General features: G+C 51.7%; 1 protein-coding gene across 2 annotated transcripts in view; it reads right to left on the reverse strand.

Moving 5' to 3' along the window:
• UBR1 (ubiquitin protein ligase E3 component n-recognin 1) overlaps positions 1-17,886 on the reverse strand; it is a 311,682-nt gene that overhangs the window by 157,505 nt on the left and 136,291 nt on the right. For both annotated transcript variants that reach the window (XR_012727818.1, XM_075331219.1), the window contains exons 19-20: positions 8,288-8,392; positions 5,984-6,047 (exon numbers count right to left, since the gene is read on the reverse strand). Coding sequence is in view for 1 of the 2 variants with exons in the window: in XM_075331219.1 (XP_075187334.1) it covers positions 5,984-6,047; positions 8,288-8,392 (169 nt within the window). In the remaining variant the exon portion in view is untranslated. The remainder of the gene's footprint in view (positions 1-5,983; positions 6,048-8,287; positions 8,393-17,886) is intronic.

A 17,886-nucleotide genomic window follows, 5' to 3' on the forward strand; every position in this document is an offset into this window, starting at 1 on the left:
AGGGGCTGTAGATGGAGCACGGTCTCAGTGCCTGGAGACCAGTAAATCCCACTTCACCCAGAGCCCTGTAAAAAGGGATGGGGAAGGAATCAGCATGTGGGCTCCAGCCGCCGTACCCGCAATGGGTACCTCAACCTTACAAACACCTCCGACATACAGTGGGGTGAGAAGGGAGCATGCTGGGAGCCCTGTATGGGCCCTCTTTTCTTCCATCCGACATAGTCAGCAGCTGCTGCTGACTAAAAACAATGGAGCTATGCGTGCGTGTCTGACCTCCTTCGCACAAAGCTAAAACTGAGGAATCCGTACTCCTACGGGAGGGTGTATAGCCAGAAGGGGAGGGGCCTTACACTTTTAAGTGTAGTTCTTTGTGCGGCCTCCAGAGGCAGTAGCTATACACCCACTGTCTGGGTCTCCCAATTAGGAGCGAAAAAGAAAGAGAGGTGCACCGCCTAAGAGCAGCGGTGCGAGACACATAGATCCGGAGCGCCCGCACCAGATCCAGAGTATGCAACGCTTTTTCAAAGCGATGAACAGGAGCCGGACAAAAGGAAGGTAGGGTAATGTCCTGGTTAAGGTGGAAAGGAGAAACCACCTTAGGTAGAAAGTCCGGAGTCGGACAGAGAACCACCTTGTCTTGATGAAAAACCAAAACAGGCGACTCCGAAGAGAGCGCAACCAAATCAGAGACTCTCCTGAGGGAAGTTATGGCCACTAGAAAGACCACCTTCTGTGAAAGACGAAACAAAGAAACCTCCCTAAGAGGCTCAAAGGGGGGTTTCTGCAAAACCGTGAGAACCAAATTGAGGTCCCAGGGATCCAAGGGCCGTCGGTAAGGCGGGATGATGTGATACGCACCTTGCATGAAGGTGCGGACCTGAGCTAGCCGGGCTATACGCCGCTGGAACAGAACTGACAAAGCTGAGACTTGTCCCTTGAGAGAGTTTAGGGATAGTCCTAGCTGCAGACCGGACTGTAGAAAAGACAGAAGGGTCGGCAAGGAAAAAGGCCAAGGAGAATGGCCGGAAGAGCGACACCAGGACAGGAAAATCTTCCAAGTCCTGTGATAGAAATTGGCAGAGGAAGACTTACGGGCCTGAGTCATAGTGGAGATGACTTCAGGGGGGATACCAGAAGCCGTCAAGATCCAGGACTCAAGAGCCACGCCGTCAATCTGAGAGCCGCAGAATTCTGGCGGAAAAACGGACCTTGTGAGAGAAGGTCCGGAAGATGCCACGGCACCTCTACGGACAGATGGAGCAGGTCTGGGTACCAAGCTCGCCTGGGCCAGTCCGGAGCAATGAGGATGACTCAACGACCCTCCATTCTGATCTTGCGCAGAACTCTGGGCAAGAGAGCTAGAGGGGGAAACACTTAGGACAGACGAAACTGGGACCAATCTTGAACCAGAGCGTCCGCTGCACAGGCCTGAGGATCGTGGGAGCGAGCCACGTAAACCGGAACCTTGTTGTTGTGACGGGATGCCATTAGGTCCACTTCCGGAGTGCCCCACTTGCGGCAGATTGACTGAAACACTGCCAGATGCAGGGACCACTCGCCACTGTCTACGGTTTGATGGCTGAGATAATCTGCTTCCCAGTTTTCCACGCCTGGGATGTGGACTGCGGATATGATGGACTTGGAGTCCTCCGTCCATTGAAGGATGCGTTGAACCTCCAATATTGCCAGGCGGCTGCGTGTCCCGCATTGGTGATTGATGTAGGCAACAGCTGTCGCGTTGTCTGACTGGACTCGAATGTGCTTGCCCGCCAACCGGTGGTGAAAGGCTAGGAGAACTAGAAGCACAGCTCTGGTTTCCAGCACGTTGATCGAGAGGGCTGACTCGGACGGAGTCCAAGTGCCCTGCGCTCGGTGGTGGAGACATACCGCTCCCCAGCCGGATAGACTGGCATCCGTGGTGAGGATCACCCAGGACGGGGCCAGGAAGGAGCGCCCGAGACAGAGAGAGGGGCCGAAGCCACCACTGAAGAGAGCTCCTGGTCTGTGGCGACAGAGCCACTAGCCTGTGCAAGGAGGAAGGCTGCTTGTCCCAACAGCGGAGAATGTCCAGCTGCAGAGGACGCAGATGGAACTGGGCAAAGGGAACAGCCTCCATTGACGCCACCATCTGACCCAGCACCTGCATCAGGTGCCTGATGGAATAACGGCGGGGCCTCAGCAGAGAGCGCACCGCCAGTTGGAGGGACTGCTGTTTGACTAAGGGCAGCTTCACAAGTGCCGGCAGAGTCTCGAACTGCATCCCTAGGTACGTGAGCCTCTGGGTCGGAGTCAGAGTGGATTTGGGCAGATTGACAAGCCACCCGAATTGGGCTAGAGTGGCGAGAGTGAGCGAGACACTCCGCTGACAGTCTGCGCTGGATGAAGCCTTGACTAGAAGGTCGTCCAGGTAAGGAATCACTGCCAACCCCTGGAGGTGCAGAACCGCAACCACTGCTGCCATGACCTTGGTGAATACCCGAGGGGCCGTGGCTAACCCGAAGGGGAGAGCCACGAATTGGAAATGTTCCTCTCCGATTGCAAAACGTAGCCAACGCTGGTGTGAAACTGCAATTGGCACATGCAGATAGGCATCTCTGATGTCGATGGGTCCCAGGAAATCCCCTTGGGTCATTGAGGCAATGACTGATCGCAGAGACTCCATGCGAAAATGCCGTACCTGAACATGCTTGTTGAGAAGCTTGAGATCCAGGATGGGCCGGAAGGAACAGTCCTTTTTGGGGACTAGGAAGAGATTTGAGTAGAAACCTCTGAACCGTTCCCGGGCGGGAACCGGTACAATTACTCCGTTGGCCTGCAAGGATGCCACGGCCTGAGAGAAGGCGGCGGCCTTGGAGCAGGGGGGAGTTGACAGAAAAAATCTGTTTGGCGGGCTGGAAGAGAATTCTATCCTGTAGCCGTGGGAGATGATATCCCGCACCCACTGATCGGAGACGTGTTGAAACCACACGTCGCCAAAGTGGGAGAGCCTTCCACCGACTAAGGACGTTGCTGGCGCGGACAGATAGTCAAGAGGAGGCTGCCTTAGTGGCAGCAGCTCCTGCGGTCTTCTGTGGACGCGCTTTTGTGCGCCAGCTGGATTTTTGGTCCTTGGCTGAGTTAGTGGACGAGGCCGAGGGCTTAGAGGACGACCAGTTGGAGGAACGAAAGGAACGAAACCTCGACTGATTCCTACCCTGGACAGGTTTCCTGGTTTTGGTTTGTGGCATGGAAGTACTCTTCCCGCCAGTAGCCTCCTTAATAATTTCATCCAGCTGTTCACCGAACAGCCTTGACCCAGCAAAAGGAAGTCCAGCAAGGAACTTCGAGGAAGCATCTGCCTTCCACTCTCGAAGCCACAGGATCCTGCGGATAGCGAGGGAATTAGCCGAAGCCACCGCAGTGCGGTGAGAAGCCTCCAGCATGGCAGACATGGCATAGGATGAAAAAGCTGAAGCTTGGGAAGTTAAAGCAACCATTTCGGGCATAGATTCCCTGGCGAGGGAATGCATCTCCTCTAGAGAAGCAGAGATGGCTTTGAGAGCCCACACTGCTGCAAAAGTTGGGGAGAACGAGGCCCCCGCAGCTTCATACACAGATTTGGCCAGAAGGTCGACCTGGCGGTCAGTGGAATCCTTAAGTGAGGTGCCGTCAGCCACCGACACAACGGTCCGGGCTGAGAGCCTAGACACCAGAGGGTCTACCTTTGGTGAATGAGCCCACTCCTTGACCACCTCAGGTGGAAATGGAAACCGGTCATCAGAACCACGCTTTGGAAAGCGTTTGTCAGGGCAGGCCCTGGGTTTGGTCACAGCGGTCTGAAAACTGGAGTGGTTAAAGAACACACTCTTCACTCTCTTAGGCGAGGTAAACTGGTGCTTTTCTGCCAGAGAGGGTTGCTCCTCTGATACTGGCGGATTGAGATCCAGTACAGAATTAATGGACGCAATCAAATCACTAACATCCGAGTCACTTTCTGACAGATCAATGGGGCACATGGAGTTAGCCTCCGAGCCCCCTGTAAAGGCATCCTCCTCGTCCCGCGAGTCAGCGTCTGAAACAGAGCCGCGGGACGAGGAAGGAGAGGGAGCCCTACGTCTCCTTTTAGGAGGACGGGGTCTGGGACCAGATGATGAATCCTCTGAGGTCCGCTGAGAGAGCCCTAGCAGCAGAGGCATCCTGTGAAGGGGGCTGATGCATGTTCAGCAAAGTCCTGGACAGCTGTCCCATGGAGTCGGCAAAAGACTGGGAGATAGACCTAGATAAGGATTCTACCCAAGCCGGGGGTTCAGCCACAGGGACCGGAGCAGCCTTAGAGACCACTGGGGGGGGGGGGGCGATTCCAGGCTGAGGCATCGTCAGGTTAGAGCAGGCATCACAATGTGGATAGGTGCTCGGTTCAGGCAGTAGGAGCTTACATGCAGTGCATACTGAATACAGCTTTGGAGCCTTGCTCCTCGTGTGAAACATGCTGCTGAAGTGGAGGCTCTGCCAGATTGACCCCCAGACAGTATATACAGAAGGTCCACAACCGGAGGTTGTGGCTTACCAGACCGCTGGAGCGGTTTGTGTGCCCTCCAGATCCCAAAGCCCGGAACCCCAAGCACCTCAGCAGGGATGCTGCAGCCAGCGCTGATCGCAGAGAAGAATGCTGAGAAAATGGCGCCGGAGTGAAGAGAGGGGGCGGGACTCACTCTGAGAGCGGGATCTGGAGGGCCAAAAGAGACCTACAGGGGAGGAGACATGAACTCAGTGAGGAGTGTCTCTCCCCTGTGCAGAACGGCCGCTGGGCGGAGCCGCACTGTCCCACTACATGAATGACATGCGAGGGCAGTGAAACCGAAAGTAGGCCTCCGGCGAAGCCGGGGCCTAAATTTGAGCGGTGCGGCCGGCGCGCAGGCACCATCGGCGCGGTTCTGAGGAGACAGCCAGAGAACCCGCCGGAAATGTCACAAAGATCACTCAGCACACTCTCCCCCAACAATAAAGTACAAGGGCCCCCTATATATAAACGTCTCAGGTACTTAGCTTGCTGAGACGCAGGGTTCCAAGTCCCTGGGGGCGAGTTCTCCGGTCCAGCAGGATCCTGAAGGGCTGCGGATGGAGACCGGTCTCCTGCCAAGCATGGAGAACCGTGCTGGATCCCACTTCAAGCCAGAGCCCGGAGGGATGGTGAAGGAGCACGGCATGTAAGGCTCCAGCCTTGGAATCAACCTTAACAGCACCGCCGACACAGTGGGGTGAGAAGGGACATGCCGGGGGTCCAGGCTTGGACCCGCTTTTCTTCAAACTCTTTCCAAAAATCAAAAATCAGATGAGAATGCATGTGTGGACGTATGCCTCCTGAACACAAAGCGATAAACTGGCTAGATCTGGTTGTCCAGGGGGTGTATAAGCTCAGAGGGAGGAGCTACACTTTTAAGTGTAGTACTTTGTGTGTCCTCCGGAGGCAGAAGCTATACACCCAATGTCTGGGTCTCCCATAGGAACAATAAAGAAAATTTTTTTGCTTTATGTACATGGATTTCCAGTACAGCCAAAATAGTTTTGTATGATTTTTTTTATACTGTCCTCTATATTCATTTATATAAACCATACACCGTGATCTGAGCAGACTGGATGTTGATGAAGAGTTGGCGGAGATTCAGAGTGAAGCCGGTTTCACTCATCCAGCATTTCGCCGCTTTGCCGGATCCGTCACACTCCAGTACAGTCCAATGGCATCGCAGCAAGCTCCGGTCACATGACAGCATGTGACCGGAGCTTGCCACGATGCCTTTGTACTATATTGCACTGTACTGGAGTGTGATTGATCGGGCATAGCAGCAAAATGCCGGATGTGTGAAACCGGCCTAAACGAAGACACTTTAGCAACCGATGACCTTGCAAAATGTCAAATAGCCCAAGACAGAGACCAAGACCTAATGGCGGGAACCAGACCTTCTCTGTCTTGGCTTCTTTGTAACAAGTGTTGACCAGTTCTTACCGATAATGCAAATAAGAATGTAAAGCATTTCTTGAATCAGCATATTCCACTGCTTCATCTGGTCCTATATGCAAGAAATAAATCAAAAGACCAGTGTTAGAACGTAAGATTGTACACGACGCCGTTCCACTTGTATTACAATACAATGGTAACTAAAGAAAACCATCCTGGTGATTAAAAATAAATCCCCAAGTTGCCATCATGAAGAAAATATACAGAAGCGTTAAGTGTATAGTCTGTGAACACACCATAAGCTGCATGTGATTGATCACCTTTGTGCTTTAAAGAGGGAATATGAGTGCACTCCGGTATGTTTCGGGAGGAGAGTGGAGCCAGAGACATCCCAACTATAGATCGGTTGGCTCTCGAGCAAGAAAGGCAATACACAGCACACGTTCTAGCATAATGAATAGCAATACTTGTGATTTCTCACTAAGGTCAGCGGAGCTGGATTACCCCTTTAAAAAGGGTTGTCCGCTACTAGGTCAACCCCTTCTAATTTCATTTGTTTCCCTCAATTAAAAGATCCTGTAGTCCTCTCCCATTCTGGCGCTGTTTTAGCACTTTCAGTAATCCAGGTTCAGTGCTCACATGACGTGACATCAAGCGAGCCCGGGTCCAACCACCGCCACCTTCTCTATAGACTTTAGACCAAATGAGTTAAACAGGAAGAGACGCTGAGGCTGCCACCCACTTGCTGTCGATTGCTCATTTGGTCCGATGGCGTGGAGCAAGAAGTCAGAAGTGATTGTGACGCTATGCGAGCCCCACGTCCAATGTCATGTGAGCCCCTTACAGATACAGACAGCGCTGGAATAGCAGGAGAGGAGAGGGTCTTTTTTTTTTTTTTAACTCGGGGAAACAAGTAAAATCAGTAGAGGTTGTACTAGTAGTGGACAACCCCTTTAACCCCTTCAGCCCCCGGGCACTTTCCGTTTTTGCGTTTTTGTTTTTTGCTCCCGTTCTTCTGAGAGGCGTAACCTTTTTTATTTTTCCATCAATCTTGCCATATGAGGGCTCGTTTTTTGCGGGATGAGTTGTACTTTTAAATGAAACCATAAGTTTTACCATATAGTGTACTGGAAAATGGCAAAAAAATTCCAAGTGCGGAAAAATTGTAAAAAAAGTGGGATCGTACAATAGTTTTTGGGATATTTTATTCACAGTGTTCACTATATGGTAAAACTGAGGTATCTATGTGATGCCTCAGGTCGGTGCGAGTTTGTAGACACCAAACATGTATAGGTTTACTTGTATCTAAGGGGTTAAAAAAAAATTCACAAGCTTGTCCAAAAAACGTGGCGCACGTTTTGCGCCATTTTCCAAAACCCGTAGCGTTCTCATTTTTCAAGATCTGAGGCCCAGTGATGGCTTATTTTTTGCGTCTCGACCTGACGTGCTTAACGGTACCATTTTTGCGCAGATGCTACATTTTGATCGCCTGTTATTGCATTTTGCGGCGACCAAAAAACGTAATTTCGGCGATCGGAATTTTTTTGCCGCTACGCCGTTTACTGATCAGATTAATTGATTTTATATTTTGATAGATCGGGCATTTCTGAACGTGGCGATACCAATTGTGTGTATTTTTTATTTTTTTAACCCTTTAATTTTCAATGGGGTGAAAAGGGGGGTGGTTTGAACTTAGGTTTTTATTTTTAATTTTTTAAAACTTTTTTTTTTTACTTTTTTTTATTTTACTAGTCCCCCTAGGGGGCTATAGCGATCAGCGATCCGATCGCTCTGCACTATCTGCAGATCACAGCTACAGAGCCGAGAACTGCAGATTTGCGGCTTCACTTTCAATGCCGGCTGTATTCCGGCATTGAGAGGAAGTGAGTCATGTTAGCTACAGGCGTCATCACATGACCCTGTGCTACCATGGCAACTGCCGAAAGTCACGTGATCATGTCATGTGACTTCCGGTGGGGGCGGGGTAAGTGACTGTCATGGCGGCGCCCATATACATATCGCTGCCAAGATTTTGCCAGCGAAATGTAAGGGGTTAATGGCCGCGGGTGGAAGCGATTCCACCCGCGGCTAGCAGGCACACATGTCAGCTGTTGATAACAGCTGATATGTGCGCGGATCGCCGCCTGCCGGCGGCAAGGGGTGGGGCTTACCGGCACACGATCCATGACGTACCCAGTACGTCATGGGTCGTTAAGGGGTTAAGGGGTTTTCTAATCTTTAAGACAGAAGCGACAAAGTATGTCTATAAAAGAGACACACACACACACACACACACACACACACACACACACACACACACTAAAAACTGCTCAATAGAGTTGAAAGTCATACCATGTCCTCAGTTGGCATCGAAACTTTAGACAAAGCCTCCACTAGCTCATATCTGTCCAGCAGCAATAGCAAGAAATCATTTGGGTCCATAATAGATGCCCCAAGCTACGGAAAAAGAACAGGAGTTACACCTACACATCTATTTCAACATACTTATTCGAAAAGAACTATCGTTGTATTGTATATTAAACTATTAGTCACAGCATACTAATATAGTAACAGGTGTATTTCCTTTCTATTAATGATATGTAAGCACCCAACCTACTCTAGATGACTGGAATATCTGCAGTCATACACATCCCCTCTGACCATAGCTGTCTGAAGATCAGCTCATGGCACAAGTTTTAAAACTGAAGTCATTTAGGTTGTATCCACAGGGACGAAAGACCAAGAGTTGTTTGTCCTCAGCCCCATCCACAGGCAGAGAAGAGCATGCACAATAGAAATTACATGGAGGAGTGTGTCTGCAGACATCGGTGAAAGATACCTAATATTAGGCATTAAGTCAGCAGCCTCTCGATGTGGCTTTAGACCACATTTTTCCTGGTGTAATGATTGGAGGAAGTAATTAAAAATTATAGAACCTTCTTGTTCACCTACAATTCATTCAAGAGGGGCCCATGAAAATAAAAAAAATAAATAAATAAGGGAGAATTTTGTTACTTACCGTAAATTCTTTTTCTTATAGTTCAGTCATGGGAGACCCAGACCATGGGTGTATAGCTACTGCCTCCGGAGGACACACAAAGTTACTACACTCAAAACGTGTAGCTCCTCCCTCCTAGCATATACACCCCCTGCTAGCCAGACCTAGCCAGTTTAGTGCAAAAGCTGAAGGAGGACATCCACCCACAAGAAGAGACGGAGTAAAATCCGGCAGAACCGGAACCTCTGTCTACAACAATAACAGCCGGTGAAGACACACGGAACAAGAAACCTGCCAACAGGCAATAGGGAGGGTGCTGGGTCTCCCATGACGGAACTATAAGAAAAAGAATTTACGGTAAGTAACAAAATTCTCCTTTTCTTTATCGTTCCTATGGGAGACCCAGACCATGGGACGTCCTAAAGCAGTCCATGGGTGGGAATAAACAGACAACTGAGAAGCAGGAAAACCCAACTTCACAAATGGGCGACAGACGCCTGAAAGATGCGTCTGCCGAAGCCCGCGTCTGCCAAAGCAAGAGCATGCCTTGGATAGAGCTTCGAAAAAGTATGCAGACTAATTCGAGCTGCAGTCTGACAGACCTACTGAGCCGTAGCCTGGTGCCTGAAAGCCCAAAAGGCACCGACAGGTCTGATCAAATGTGCTCTGATCCCCGGCGGGGAAGGCACTTGAGTACCCTTGTAGGCCTCGGAAATGGCCGACCTAAGCCAACGAACCAGGGTCGGCTTAGATGCCGAGAGACCGCTACGCTGACTAGCAGTCAGTACCAGAGCGAGAGGTGCACCGCCTAATAACGGCGGTGCGAGACACATAGATCCGGGGGGCCCGCACCAGATCCAGGATATGCAACGCTTCCTCAAAGCGATGAACAGGAGCCGGACAAAAGGAAGGCAGGAAAATTGCCCCGGATAAGGTGGAAGCTATAACCACCTTAGGGAAAAAAGTCCGGAATCGGACGGAGACCACCTTGTCTTGATGCAAAAGACCAAGGAGGGGGTTACTCCGAGAGTACAGCCAGAACTCCCTGGCGGGAAATTATAGCCACTAGAAAGACTACTTTCTGTGAGAGATGAAACAAAGAAACCTCCCTAAGAGGCGCAAAGGGGGGTTTCCGGGAACCGGGAGGACCGGATTAAGGTCCCAAGGCTCCATAGGCCGCCGGAAAGGCGGAACGATGTGAGACGCGCCCTTAAAGGGGCGCACCGGAGCCAGCCGGACAATACGCCGCTGGCAGATACTGACAGAGCCGAGACCTGTCCGTTAATGAGGGATAGTCCTAGCTGTAGACCGGACTGTGGAAGGGACAGGAGGGTCGGCAAGGCTAAAAAAGGTCCAAGGACACCTTGGAGCTCGAGTCATAGCGGAAGACAACTTCAGGAAGGATACCAGAAGTCGCCAAGATCCAGGACTCAATAGCTACGCCGTCAATCTGAGAATCCAGAATTCTGACGGAAAAACCGGACCTTTGAGAAAAAGTCTGAACGGTCCGGAAGATGCCATGGCAACCCAACGGACAAAAGGAGCAGGTCAGGATACCAAGCCTGCCTGGGTCAGTCTGGAGTAAGAGAATGACCCGACGGCCCCCTTTTTTACTGATCTTGCGCAGGACTTTGGGCAAGAGGTAGAGACGAAGCTGGGATCAAATATGAACCAGTGTGTCTACTGCAAAACCTGAGGATTGTGGACCACGGTTGGACAGCTGAAATAGTTTGCCTCGCAGTCTTGACATAGGATGTGGGCTGCGGCTACGGTGGACTAGGAGTCCCTTGTCCACTGAAGGATGTTGAGGCGCTAAGATTGCCAGGCGGCTGAGTGTCCCGCTCTGGAAGTTGATGTAGGAAAACGCTGTCACGTTATCCGACTGAACTCGAATGTGCCTAGCCGCCCAAAGATGGTGAAGGCTTAGAGAGCTAGAATACAGCTCTGATTTCCAGCCCATTGATCTAGAGGGCTGATTCGGACAGAGTCCAAGCGCCCTGCGCTCCGCGGTGGGGATATACTGCTCCCAAGGCGGAAAGACCAGCACCCTGGTGAGGATCACCCGGGACGGGGGCAGGAAGGAGCGTCCCCGAGACAGAGTGGCCGAAACCACCACTGCAAACGAGCCCCCGGTCAGTGGCAAAATCACCACCCCGTGGAAGGAGAGAGTTCGCGTGTACAGCGGGAAACATCCAGTCTCAGAGGACGCAGGAGAAACTGGGCAAGGAATCGCTTTCATTGACGCCACCGTCTGACCAGCACCTGTATTTGGTGTCTGATAGAATGACGTCGACCGCCAGCGGAGAGACTACTGAACGACTAAGAGCGGCTTCACAAGAGCCGACAGAGTCTCGAATTGCGTCCCTGAGAACCTCTGGTTCGAATTCAGAGTGGACTTGAACAGAATGACAAGCCACCCGAATAGGTTAGAGTGGCGAGAGTAAGCGAAGTACTCTGCTAAGAGTCTGCACTGGATGAAGCCCCGAAGAAGGCCGTCCAGGACAAACGATCACTGCCAATCCCTAGGGGTGCAGGACCCTAATCACAGCAGCCCCATGAGAATACTCGAGGGGCCGTGGCTAACCCTAAGGGAATAGCCACAAATTGGACCACTCCGATGGCAAAACGTAGTCAACGCTGGTGTGAAACTGCGATTGACCCCTGCAGAAAGGCATCTCCAATGCCGATGGCTGCTAGGGAATCTCCTTGGGTTCTTGATTGATCCGGTGAAAAAACACACGGAACAAGACTGAGACTCCATGTGAAAACGCCACACCTGACCATGCTTGAAAAGCTAAGATCCAGGTCGGAAGGCACCGCCCTGTTCGGGGACTAGACATAGATTTAAACAAAAATGTCAGAACCGTTCCTAGTCGGGAACCGGTACAATTACTCCATTGGCCTGCAAGAAATGCCATGGGAGATATAATCCCGCCCCCACTGAACGGAGACGTGTTAGAACCATACGTCGCCAAGTGGAGAGAACCTGCCACCGACCAGGAGGAGGTTGGCGGCTAGATAGCCCGGAGGAAGCTGACTGAGTGGCAGCATCTCCTGCGGTCTTCTGAAGACGTAGCTTCAAGCCAATTGGTTCTATGAACCTAGGCCGAGCTAGAGGACGATCAGATGGAGGAACGGAACCACCGAAACCTCAACTGATTCCTGCCCTGGACAGGTACCCTGTTGGTGGCAAGGAAGAACTCTCCCCTCCGAGAGTTTCCTAAATGTCATCCAGTTGGTTCCGAAGAGACTGGTCCCCCCAAAGGGGAGCCCAGGAAGGAACCTCTATAGAGGCATCTGCCATCCATTTCCGAACAGGAGCCTGCGGATAACGAGGAAAGTAGTCAAAACCACCGCCGTGCGGTGTCCCGCATGGCAGACTTGGCAGAGGATGAAAAGACTGAAGTCTGGAAGTTCAGGCAACCGTCTTGGGCATAGAGTCCCTATGAGGGAATGCCTCTCCTCTGAGGAGTCATCAGCCACTGACATAACGGTCCGGGCTGAGCCACCTGAGGTGAATGAGGCCACCTCTTGACTACCATTGGACATGGGAAAAACAGTCCTCAGAATCACGCTTCATAGGAAGCGACTGTCAGAGCGGACTCTGGGCTGGTCACAGGGGCCTGAAAACTGGAGTGGTTAAGGAACACACGTTGTGTTCACCTAGATAAGGTAACTCCGGCGGATTGAGGTCCGGTACAAAGAAGGGAATTTTGTTTACTTACCGTAAATTCCTTTTCTTCTAGCTCCAATTGGGAGACCCAGACAGTGGGTGTATAGCTACTGCCTCTGGAGGCCGCACAAAGAACTACACTCAAAAGTGTAAGGCCCCTCCCCTTCTGGCTATACACCCTCCCGTAGGAGTACGGATTCCTCAGTTTTAGTACCAAAGCAAGGAGGAGGAAAGCCAATAACAGTTTCAAAAACAAATTCAATCCGATAACAAGATCGGAGAACTTAAGAAACAACATGAACAACATGTGCACCCGAAAAACGAAACCCTAAGAACAAATAGGGCGGGTGCTGGGTCTCCCAATTGGAGCTAGAAGAAAAGGAATTTACGGTAAGTAAACAAAATTCCCTTCTTCTTTTTCGCTCCTAATTGGGAGACCCAGACAGTGGGACGTCCAAAAGCAGTCCCTGGGTGGGTAAAAAGATACCACATGAACGGGCTGTCAGACAGCCCTTTCCTACAGGTGGGCCACCGCCGCCTGAAGGACCTGTCTACCTAGGCTGACATCTGCCGAAGCGTAGGTATGCACTTGATAGTGTTTGGTAAACGTGTGCAGACTCGACCAGGTAGCCGCCTGGCACACCTGCTGAGCCGTAGCCTGATGCCGCAATGCCCAGGACGCACCAACGGCTCTGGTAGAATGGGCCTTCAGTCCAGATGGAATCGGAAGCCCAGCAGAACGGTATGTGTGAAGAATTGGTTCCTTGATCCACCGCGCCAGGGTGGATTTGGAAGCTTGCGATCCCTTATGCTGACCAGCGACTAGGACAAAGAGCGCATCAGAACGGCGTAGAGACGCCGTGCGAGAAATGTAAATCCTGAGTGCTCTCACCAGGTCCAACAGATGTAAACCTTTTTCAAATTGGTGAACTGGATGCGGACACAAAGATGGCAAAGTGATATCCTGATTGAGATGAAAGGAAGAAACCACCTTGGGAGAAAACTCTGGAATTGGACGCAGTACTACCTTGTCTTGGTGAAACACCAGGAAGGGAGATTTGAAAGATAACGCCGCTAGCTCGGACACTCTTCGAAGAGACGTGACCGCCACAAGAAAAACTACTTTTTGTGAAAGCCGAGAAAGGGAAACCTCTTTCAAAGGCTCGAAAGGCGGCTTCTGGAGAGCAATGAGAACCTTGTTCAGATCCCAGGGTTCCAATGGCCGTCTGTAAGGAGGAACGATATGACAAACTCCTTGGAGAAACGTGCGTACTTTAGAAAGTCGTGCCAAGCGCTTCTGAAAGAATACGGATAGCGCGGAGACTTGACCCTTAAGAGAGCTAAGCGACAAACCTTTTTCCAACCCAGACTGCAGGAAGGAAAGAAAAATTGGCAATGCAAATGGCCAGGGAGAAAACCCTTGAGCCAAGCACCAAGCTAAGAATATCTTCCACGTCCTGTGATAGATCTTAGCTGAGGATGGTTTTCTAGCCTGTCTCATTGTGGCAACAACTTCATGAGATAAACCGGAGGCCGCTAGGATCCAGGACTCAATGGCCACACAGTCAGGTTCAGGGCCGCAGAATTCAGATGGAAAAACGGCCCTTGAGACAGCAAATCTGGACGGTCTGGTAGTGCCCACGGTTGGCCTACCGTGAGATGCCACAGATCCGGGTACCACGACCTTCTTGGCCAGTCTGGAGCGACGAGAATGGCTCGATGGCAGTCGGACCTGATTTTCCGGAGAACTCTGGGTAACAATGCTAGAGGTGGGAACACATAGGGGAGTCGGAATTGCGACCAATCCTGAACCAAGGCGTCTGCCGCCAGCGCTCGGTGATCGTGAGACCGTGCCATGAAAACTGGGACCTTGTTGTTGTGCCGTGACGCCATCAGATCGACGTCCGGCGTCCCCCAGCGGCAACAGATCTGCTGAAACACGTCCGGGTGAAGGGACCATTCTCCTGCGTCCATGCCCTGGCGACTGAGAAAGTCTGCTTCCCAGTTTTCCACGCCTGGGATGTGAACTGCGGATATGGTGGACGCTTTGCTTTCCACCCACGTCAAAATCCGCCGGACTTCCTGAAAGGCTTGGCGACTGCGTGTTCCCCCTTGGTGGTTGATGTACGCCACCGCCGTGGAATTGTCCGACTGAATCCGAATCTGCTTGCCTTCCAGCCATTGTTGGAAGGCTCGCAGAGCAAGGTAGATTGCTCTGATTTCCAGAACATTGATCTGCAGGGTGGACTCTTCCTGAGTCCACGTCCCCTGAGCCCTGTGGTGGAGAAACACCGCTCCCCACCCTGATAGGCTCGCATCCGTCGTGACCACTGCCCAGGACGGAGGAAGGAACGACTTTCCCTGTGACAATGAGGTGGGGAGAAGCCACCAACGCAGAGAGTCCTTGGCAGTCTGAGAGAGGGAGACAGTCCTGTCGAGGGACGTCGACTTCCCGTCCCATTGGCGGAGAATGTCCCATTGTAGAGGGCGCAGATGAAACTGCGCGAACGGGACCGCCTCCATTGCTGCTACCATCTTTCCTAGGAAATGCATGAGGCGCCTCAGTGAGTGCGACTGGCTCTGAAGGAGAGATTGCACTCCTGTCCTTAGCGAACACTGCTTGTCCAGTGGAAGCTTCACTATCGCTGAGAGAGTATGAAACTCCATGCCAAGATAAGTCAGAGATTGGGTCGGGATGAGATGCGACTTTGGAAAGTTGATAATCCACCCGAAACTCTGGAGAGTGTCTAGTGCCACCTTCAGACTGTGTTGGCATGCCTCTTGAGAGGGTGCCTTTATAAGCAGGTCGTCTAGATACGGGATGACCGAGTGACCCTGCGAGTGCAGAACAGCTACTACTGCTGCCATGACCTTGGTGAAGACCCGGGGGGCTGTTGCCAGACCGAAAGGTAACGCTACGAACTGCAGGTGTTCGTCGTGTATGACGAAGCGTAGGAAACGCTGATGCTCTGGCGCAATCGGCACGTGGAGATACGCATCTTTGATATCTATTGATGCTAGAAAATCTCCTTGAGACATTGAGGCTATGACGGAGCGTAGGGATTCCATCCGGAACCTCCTGACTTTTACGTGTCTGTTGAGCAACTTTAGATCCAGGACGGGTCGATACGATCCGTCCTTTTTTGGGACCACAAACAGATTGGAGTAAAAACCGTGACCTTGTTCCTGAAGAGGGACGGAGGTCACCACTCCTTCCGCCTTTAGAGCGGCCACCGCCTGCAACAGAGCATCGGCTCGGTCTGGTGGTGGAGAAGTTGTGAAGAAACGAGTTGGCGGACGAGAACTGAACTCTATCCTGTACCCGTGAGACAGAATATCCCTCACCCAACGGTCTTTGACGCGTGACAGCCAAATGTCGCCAAAATGGGAAAGCCTCCCACCGACCGAGGGTGTGGGAATCGGAGACTGCAAGTCAGGAGGACGCCGTCTTGGCAACGGTTCCTCCGGCTGTCCTTTTTGGGCGTGACTGAGACCTCCAAGAATCTGAGCGTCTCTGGTCTTTTTGAGTCTTTTTTGACGAGGCGAATTGGGACCTGCCCGGTCCTCGAAAGGACCGATAACCAGACTGACCCTTCCTCTGTTGGGGTCTGTTTTGTCTGTGTTGCGGTAAGGATGAGTCCTTACCCTTGGAGTGTTTGATGATTTCATCCAAACGCTCTCCAAACAATCGGTCACGAGAAAAAGGCAAATTGGTTAAGCACTTCTTGGAATGAGAATCTGCTTTCCAATGTCTCAACCACAGGGCCCTACGCAAAACAACGGAGTTGGCTGACGCCACTGCCGTGCGGCTTGTAGCGTCAAGAACAGCATTAATCGCGTACGACGCGAATGCCGCCATTTGCGAGGTCAATGGTGCTACCTGCGGGGCAAATGCACGTGTGACGGAGTCAACTTGCACAAGCCCGGCTGAGATAGCTTGGAGTGCCCATACGGCAGCAAAAGATGGCGCTAACGACGCTCCAATCGCTTCATAGATGGATTTCAGCCAGAGCTCCATCTGCCTGTCAGTGGCATCTTTAAGTGCCGCTCCATCTTCAACTGCAACCAAGGATCTAGCTGCAAGCCTGGAAATTGGAGGATCCACTTTTGGACACTGGGTCCAACCCTTGACCACCTCAGGGGGAAAAGGATAGCGTGTATCTTTAAGCCGTTTAGAAAAACGCCTTTCCGGATAAGCGTGGGGTTTCTGGATTGCGTCTCTAAAGTCAGCGTGGTCCAGAAAAGTGCTTAATGTACGCTTAGGATATCTGAAATGGATTTTCTCGTGCTGCGAAGCTGACTCCTCTACAGGAGGAGCTGGTGGGGAAATATTTAACATCTTATTGATGGACGCTATAAGATCATTAACTATGGCGTCACCATCTGGTGTATCTAGATTGAGAGCGGTCCCAGGATCAGAATCCTGATCAGTGACGTCCGCTTCATCACCCATAGATTCATCTCGCTGGGATCCTGACCATTGAGATGAATGTGAAGGCCCCTCATAGCGAGCCCGCTTAGGTTGCCTGGGGCCATCGTCCGAGTCAGAGTCTTCACCCTGAGGTGTATGTGCCCGTCCCGGAGCTTGGAGGTAATTCAGCTGAGGGGGACCAGGGGGCAATGATTGCACAGTGTCCGTGGCCTGAAGTACAGGCCTAGCTCGCAATGCGTCAAGAATTTGTGACATAGTGAGAGACATTCTGTCAGCAAAAGCTGTAAACTCAGTTCCTGTCACCTGGACAGCATTCACAGGTGGTACACCCTGGGTCACGTCCAGCAGAGGTCCCGACTGTGCAAGCGCCGCAGGGGCCGAGCACTGCACACAATGGGGGTCAGTGGAGCCTGCCGGTAGAAAAGTCCCACATGCGGTACAGGAAGCATATAATGTCTGTGCCTTGGCACCCTTGCGTTTTGCGGACGACATGCTGTTGGCTCTCTGCAATGTGAGAGAGTCTATAGCCAAAGGGCGACTAGCGCTATGCAGTACAAAGTATTTGCAGGAACAAAATACTAAGATTACTACTGGCACAAGAGGGGGTGAGCCCAAAGGGCTGCTTACCGCCCGCTGAATAGCGGGTAAGAGGCGCAGAATTCCTTGTCTGGGTCTCCCCGGCTCCCCTCTGCAGCTCAGCGTGTCAGCAGGAATGGCTGCCGGCGTCTGTGGAGAGGGGCGGTCCGTGGGAGTTCCCAAACAAAAGTGCGGGAAACAGTGTCCCCTCTGTGCCTATTGTGAGGGCTGGAGTATGTAAAAACGGCTCCAGCCCTCAGCGCTGATGCACT

This window comes from Anomaloglossus baeobatrachus, chromosome 12, assembly GCF_048569485.1.
Source record: "Anomaloglossus baeobatrachus isolate aAnoBae1 chromosome 12, aAnoBae1.hap1, whole genome shotgun sequence".
NCBI classification, from domain to species: Eukaryota; Metazoa; Chordata; class Amphibia; order Anura; family Aromobatidae; genus Anomaloglossus; species Anomaloglossus baeobatrachus.